The sequence below is a fragment of the Alosa alosa genome, chromosome 17 (genome assembly GCF_017589495.1).
Source record: "Alosa alosa isolate M-15738 ecotype Scorff River chromosome 17, AALO_Geno_1.1, whole genome shotgun sequence".
Taxonomy (NCBI): domain Eukaryota; kingdom Metazoa; phylum Chordata; class Actinopteri; order Clupeiformes; family Clupeidae; genus Alosa; species Alosa alosa.
In genome coordinates this window covers 2,952,444-2,959,943 of record NC_063205.1, presented here as the reverse complement: position 1 = coordinate 2,959,943, position 7,500 = coordinate 2,952,444, and the positions used below count along the sequence as shown (strand labels likewise).

Sequence of the window (7,500 nt, the reverse complement as noted above, 5' to 3'; positions counted from 1 at the left end):
ACACACACACACATTCACATACACACACAGTCTTCACACTCACATATCGCTACACAGGCCCAGATGTAATGCATATTTTACATCGTAGCTATCAGCTTTATGGGACACCGCTCAGATAGCTTAACGCAGTGGATCTCCAGTTTATTTGCTATTTATCATACCTGTAGCTCATCAGGTAATCTATTTATCATACCTGTAGCTCATCAGGTAATCATCCTCTTTCTCCGCCTCCTAACAAGAATATGGGAACGCTCCTAACTGAACATACCAATCACGTTGAACTGAATGAAGTATTGATTTAAAAAATCAAATGTTTAGCCGATCATGAAATAATACAATATGATAAGGAGACCATGAAGACTGAGGAGCAGTAGTTCTACTCAAACTACTTGTGACAGATTTAATAATCACATCTAGCAAGGAAAGTTTGAGTTGAAGACATTCGTAAGGCCAGCGAGAGTTAAGGTTGCTTCTGACATGGTACAAATAAGCACAACTGGAATATAATATGAATAGTGATTCTGTTCTTTGAATGTTTCTCTTACTGATGCATTTAACTGCAATTTGGATTAACACCTGCTTTTACAAGGCATACATATTTCACCGCAAAATAGACTTTCATGTTTTTACATGCACGTTGCGAAGAAAATACACCTCAAGGGGGCGCAAAAGCGTTAGTACATCTGGCCCACAGTATATCTTTTCACACACAGTGAAGCATGTTAGCTTCTGCAGTTTGTTTTGCTCAGTCAGATGCAGCCCTTTGAGCACGTAGAGCGTTTGTTTTGGAGTTTGGAATAATGGGAGTGTTGATTGAATTGTTGAAGAGTTTGGATCAAAGTTCCAGTGCAGGTAATGAAGTGATTTGGTGAGTGGTTGGAATCAGTGAATTTGAACAGGCACTTCAGGGGCTGCTAATGGGGTCCTACTGTTGTATAAATCATCCCAGTGCTGTCGCTTGACAGCCACACACATACACACACACACACACACACACACACACACACACACACACACACACACACACACACACACACACACACACACACACACACACATTCACACCCATGATGGATCGCACAGTAATGCTGATTGTTTATGACTAATGGATGCCATGAGGGACATGATAATGTTGTGTTACTGTGCTATTGTATTATACACACGCTCACACTCAGGAACGTGTGTGTGTGTGTGTGTGTGTGTGTGTGTGTGTCTGTTTGTGTTCACACTCTGGGGAAATGGAGAATTGTGTATGTATGTTTGTATGTCTCCTCTCCTCTCCTTTCTCCTCTCCTTTCCTCCTGTCTTCCTGATTCTCTTCCTCTCACGAGCTCTCTGTCCATCTGTCTCTCTGTGCCCCCCTCTCCCTTCACCTTTTCTGGCTCTACCTCTCCTTCGCTCCCTATCTCTTTCTTTCCCTCTATCTCTCTCTCTCTCTCTCTCTCTCCTCTCTCTCTCTCTCCATCATCTCCTCTCTACTGGCTCTGTGATTGACAGCTCAGGGAGATGGAGACTAAGAGAGAAGTGCATCTGTGTGTTTCCCCGTTAAAGCTGGAGATAAGAGTCTTCTGTGTGTGTGTGTGTGTGTGTGTGTGTGTGTTTATTGCAAAGCATTGCAGCCACTGCAGAATCCATAGCCAAGTGTCTACCTTCATCTGTCTCTCTTTCTCTTTCTCTCTCTCTCTCTCTCTCTCTCTCCCCTCCCCTCCTGTACAGAGTGTGTCGGTGGTGCTAATTTTCAAGGACAGAAAGAAAATCTTCAGCAGCCGTGCCGTCTTAAGGAAATACATTCTTTATTACTCATTTGAACATAGACTCTTTGTCACAGCCCACAAATAGTATTTCAAACAGCAGAAAAAATAAAGAAGCCTTTAGTCCCGTATGGCGTATACAGTAATCTCCTATAATAACAATCTTACAAAAGAATGGGGGGCAGGAAGTGAGGGAGTTTGAATGGAGGACAGAGAAGAAGACCAAAGGAAGTTGCCAAGGAGATGCAGGCGATAGCTTAACAGGGCAAAGCACAGGTCGTTAGAACCCACAGCTGACGGACAGGTTAGCAACACACACACGCACACTTACTCACTCACACACCCACATACACACACACACACACATCTCTGTCACGTCAGGTGGGGTTTGCAGAAAAACGTCCCCTCTTCCTTTAGTGTTCCATAACGTTCTGTTGTGTCACTTCCTCTTGGTTACAGCATCACTTCCTTATGGTTACAGCATCACTCTTGGGTATTATACACAGAAATGAGATACTGGCATGCCGGCATACAGGATGTGCTAGCGTCAAAACGTGTATTAGGAGTGTGTATAGTCTTTTGGTTTGAGTAGCCCTCTCCCAGTGTATGTGTGTGTGTGTGTGTGTGTGTGTGTGTGTGTGTGTGTGTGTGTGTGTACAGTATGTGTCCCTCTTCACTGAAGAGTCTCTTGGACTCTCACCTTTCAAATGAGCCCCTCCCCTCCTCTCTGCGTCTCTCTCTCGTTCTCTCACATCACTGCAGTTAGTCGCCTCAAAACATCCCAACACCTCAACACCCCAACAAACACCTCCACACCTAAATACCTCAACACCCCAACAAACACCCCAACATCCAAACACTCCAACACTCCAACAAACACCTCAACATCTTAACACCCCCACACTCCAACAAACACCTCAACATCCAAACACCCCCATTCTCCAACAAACACCCCCACTCTCCGACAAACACCTCAACATCCAAAGACCCCCACTCTCCAACAAACACCCCCATCCTCCAACAAACACCTCCACACTCCAGGGCTTCTCTCTGCCTGACCCCTGACTCCTGACCCCTGCCATATGTACCGCTTTTGAAATAAGACACTGCTCTCAAATCGTCTACACACAATAGTTCACTTAGCATATATGCTCTATAAATATAAATATATACGTTCAGGATATGTTGAATATACACAGAGGCTACGCAGTAGACACACCAAAAGACTCGCTACAGTTGGATGGAAATGGTACGGATGGTGCATCTCAGGAATGCAGGTATGATGCAGGTTTGACTGTGTGTGTGTGTGTGTGTGTGTGTGTGTGTGTGTGTGTGTGTGTGTGTGTGTGTGATGGTTGTGAGAGGCAAGGACGGTCGGCCTCTTAGACTCGGCCCCTAGAGGGCGCTGGTGCTCACTCGCCGGGTCAGCACAGCCCCCCTGAGGGGTCATCAGCCTTCAGCTCCATTTGGCACTGAAACATGGTCATCCAAATTGCAATGTGTGTGTGTGTGTGTGTGTGTGTGTGTGTGTGTGTGTGAAACGGGGGGAAAGAGAGAATTCTTCTGCACTACTGCAGGTTTTCTTCTTTTCACTGCATCACTCCCCCTCCCTCTCTCCCTCTCCCCTCCCTCCCTCCCCTCCTCTCCCTCCCTCCCCTCTCCCTCTCCTCCTCCTCCCTCCCTCCCTCCCTCCCCTCCTCCCTCTTTCTCCCCTCCTCCCTCCCTCTCTCCCTCTCTTTTCTCCCCATCCATTCATGTGCTCTGTGATCTCTTCTTTCTGCTCCCTGTCGTGTGATAGCCCTCAACACAAAGGCCCTACCACTCACTGGGGCTTTTCAACACGGAGCATGACGCTGTGTGTGTGTGTGTGTGTGTGTGTGTGTGTGTGTGTGTGTGTGTGTGTGTGCCTATGTCTGTGTCCGCTCACACATGCGTCTGTGGCTATGTGTGTGTGTGTAGATAGAATCCCACACAGCAGCTGATTATGAAAAGACCCAGAACAACTGATGTACCCACACACACACAAGCACATGCACACACACACACACACATACACACACACAAACACACACACTGTCTGGAAGACCTCAAAGCCAATAAGCATAAAGCTCCAGCATTACCATTCAGCATTACCCAGAAACACGGTCAGCCTACTCAGAAATGTCTCACACACACACACACACTGTTGATATTGGTCCAACAATTCATAAAACAGCAATATGGGCATGTTAGTGTGCATCTCCTTTGCTCCTTGTTAGCACTGGTAACTAGGCCGCCAGCCAAGAAGGAACTAAACGCCGTAGGCAGACGCAGTGAGGATCAGTGAGTTTTAGCCAGCTGGATATGGGGTGTCCCACAGTAGAGCTCACGGGGGGTGTCCCACAGTAGAGCTCACGGGCCACTATCCAAACACAGATCCTTCACTCACTTATCAGAGCCAATCAGAAGCAGGCTTCATATCTACTCCCAACCACTCACTCATGAAAACTGGGAATTCTGGGAATTGTAGTCTTTCAGGTCCTCTTCCGCAACTGTACTGCAGTGTTGCAGCTCTAACACACAGGACTTGAGCTAGCTACTCTTTTTTTAATTTTTAATATTTTTTCACTGTTTATGCAACTAGCAAAACTGGCATAATGTTAGGATTCATCCAAAACAAGGCCAGCAACCTCTAAAAATATTACAGGAAAGTAGCATATCTTTGAAACAAACACTCAAACAAACAAACAAACAAACAAACAAAGGTGTAAACAAATGCAAATCAACAGATTGGATATGAAGCGGATAATGTATAGAGATGTGTGTAGGGGTCATATAACACGAAGAGTATTTCCTATATAACACAGCAACGTTGTTATCATACTGATGACCTCACACGCTGGCCCATGCCTGCAAGTCCTCTGGTTAGTAGGCGGGGCTAAAAGTTCAGGTATTTATTATGTTTATTAGAACACACAGACACAGAGATGCAGAGAATTACCCAGAATTCCCTGAAGGGTATAGAATCTTCTAGAAGGGCTTGGAGCAAAGCGCCGCAGAGCTGGGTTCAGAGAGGGGCGGAGCAAGCGGCGTGGGGGGGGAGGGGCCTCCGGATGCCCCTCTGGGTCACACTCGCTCCGGTCTTCACAGGAAGACTGCTGACATCACTAAAGGGGTGGGGTCTCGGGGGTGGCCGTGAAGCCAGAGAGGATGCTGGGAGATAAAGTGCTGGATGGGGCGGGGTATATGACATAGTAGAGGCTCCACACATGGGTGCAGAACAGACTGGTCCCGCCCACTCCATCTCATATGCTTGGGTCGGAGAGAGCCGGTCCAATGAGAGCAGTTGTTGTTAGATGGACAGCTTCAGCCGCCAATCAAGAGGCGAGAAAGGGCAAGGAACAGCATAGGGTGGAGTTTTGGTTGTTTTTTTGCAGGGTGGGTTTTTGTTGCGCTATCCTCAGACACTTACTCACACACTCACTCACACACACACACACACACACACACACACACACACACACACACACACACACACACATCAGGATAGAGGAGAGACAAACCTCTCCTGTAGGAGAGGAAAGCATGAAATTTCCATCCCCTCGACACCATGACAACGGCCTCCCTCCCTCCCTCCCTCCTCTCTAAGCGACGGAGGAGATCTGTTTATCCTCGGCGTCTCCGTCGGCCTCGGCGTCGCCCATGAGTGGCTGGCGCTTCTTCAGCTCGCGCTGGTACTTGGCCATGAGCGAGGCGTAGATGCAGCCGTAGGCGGCGGCCGCCACCATCATGATGCACACGATGCCGCACACCACCCCCGCGATGACCACCGTGCCGATCGCCCGCCGCACGCTCACCGGGCGGTACCGCTGCTTCACGCAGTCCGCAGCTGATCCACGGCGCATCAGCCTCGGCCTCCTCCTCGAGGGCTGGGCGGATGACGGGCTGCTGGGGATGCCATGTGGAACAGGGCTGGACGAGCCAGAGCCCTCCTCTGGGGAACTGCCCCTCCGGCTTCTCCTCCAATTGCAGGCAGTAATTAAACATCTCTATGGGAACGCCACGGATGTCCCGCCCACGCAAGTCCTTAGGCAACGTACACTCCAGAGCATCCACTCGGCCTCCTGGAGAAAGAGACAGAGAGAGGGATGGAGAGAGAGAGAGAGAGAGAGAGAGAGAGAGAGAGGAGAGAGGAATGAGGAGAGAGAGAGAGAGAGAGAGAGAAAGAGAGGAATGAGGAGAGAGAGAGAGAGGGATGAGGGGAGAGAGAGAGGGATGAGGAGAGAGAGAGAGAGAGAGAGGAATGAGGGGAGAGAGAGAGGGATGAGGAGAGAGAGACAGAGGGATGAGGAGAGAGAGGGATGAGGAGGGAGAGAGAGGGATGAGGAGAGAGAGAGAGGGATGAGGAGATAGAGAGGGATGAGGGGAGAGAGAGAGAACAGAGAGAGAGAATTATTAATAAACGGTACAAAAGAAAAAGGAGGGGGACACTTGAATGTGTGTGTGCATGTGTGTAGTTGTGTGCACATGCACGTGTGTGTGTGTGAGGGGGAATTGATGATAGCCAAGCCATGATGAAAGTGTGAGAGATTCAATTACACAGAGAGGTCTCTGCTCCCAGGTGCCCCACACACACGCACATACGCACACGCACACACACACACACGCGTGCGTGCCGCGTGGCCAGTAATGAAACTGAATTACAGCTAAACCTGGAAACCTCCCAACTCACCACACAGTGTGTGGGTGCCTGAGAATGAGTGTGTGTGTGTGTATCATCTCTCTCTATCTCTCTGATTGTGTTTATGTGCATATTGTGTGTGTGTGTGTATCATTTCTCTCTCTCTCTCTCTGTGAGTGTGTGTTTATGTGCATATTGTGTGTGTGTGTTTGTGTGTCCAAATGCATTGCTGTCTACTAGAGTGCAGTGGAAATGTCCCCTGCTGAGGCCCCTGTATAATTCATGACCTGACATGCATACAGCATGGACTCTTGTGTCTGAATGTACGTGTGTGTGTGTGTGTGTGTGTGTGTTGTGTGTAAGCCGTCTCTTCTTCTGCTGCTGCTGTTGCTGTTTGTGTGTGTGTGTGTGTGTGTGTGTGTGTGTGTGTGTGGACACAGGAGCCCAGTGACTCATCCTCTGGCAGACCAAAGTCGTGCTATCAGACAAATGAACTGTGTCAGCCTGAGAGATTGATTTAGGAGGGAGCAGAGAGGTGGTCTTTAACACACACACTCTCATACACACACACTCTCCCCACCTTTCTCTCACACACACACACACACACACACACACACACACACACACACACTCCAGGGCTATGACATCCGAGCACAGCACACTAGCAAAAAAAAACTCTTCATCTCTCAGTTGAATGGTGCTCAAAACTATTTAGCAAATTGGCTTTCACTGTAAAATGTCAACCTTGGAAAAGGTATGTGTCCAATGAGATGCTGCACTCACTCACACACACTACTCTACACTTACACACACTACACTCACACACACTACACTCACACACACTAGACTCACTTACACACACTACACTTACAAACACTACACTCACTTGCACACACTACACTTACACACACTACACTGACACACACTACACTCACTTGCACACACTACACTTACACACACTACACTGACACACACTACACTCACTTACACACACTACACTTACACACACTACACTCACACATACTACACTCACTTACACACACTACACTGACACACACTACACTGACACACACTACACTTACAAACACT

General features: G+C 48.2%; 2 protein-coding genes across 2 annotated transcripts in view; one reads left to right on the top strand and one right to left on the bottom strand.

Annotated features, from left to right (window-relative positions):
• Positions 1 to 7,500, top strand: part of cacna2d4a (calcium channel, voltage-dependent, alpha 2/delta subunit 4a) — a 126,625-nt gene that overhangs the window by 53,372 nt on the left and 65,753 nt on the right. The window lies entirely within an intron of this gene.
• The window catches only part of LOC125310450 (leucine-rich repeat and transmembrane domain-containing protein 2-like), a 20,880-nt gene continuing 16,838 nt past the window's right edge, over positions 3,459 to 7,500 (bottom strand). The window contains 2 exon segments of the mRNA XM_048267884.1: positions 3,459 to 5,744; positions 5,746 to 5,854. Of these exon segments, the coding sequence (XP_048123841.1) occupies positions 5,375 to 5,744; positions 5,746 to 5,854 (479 nt within the window). The 3' untranslated portion in view covers positions 3,459 to 5,374.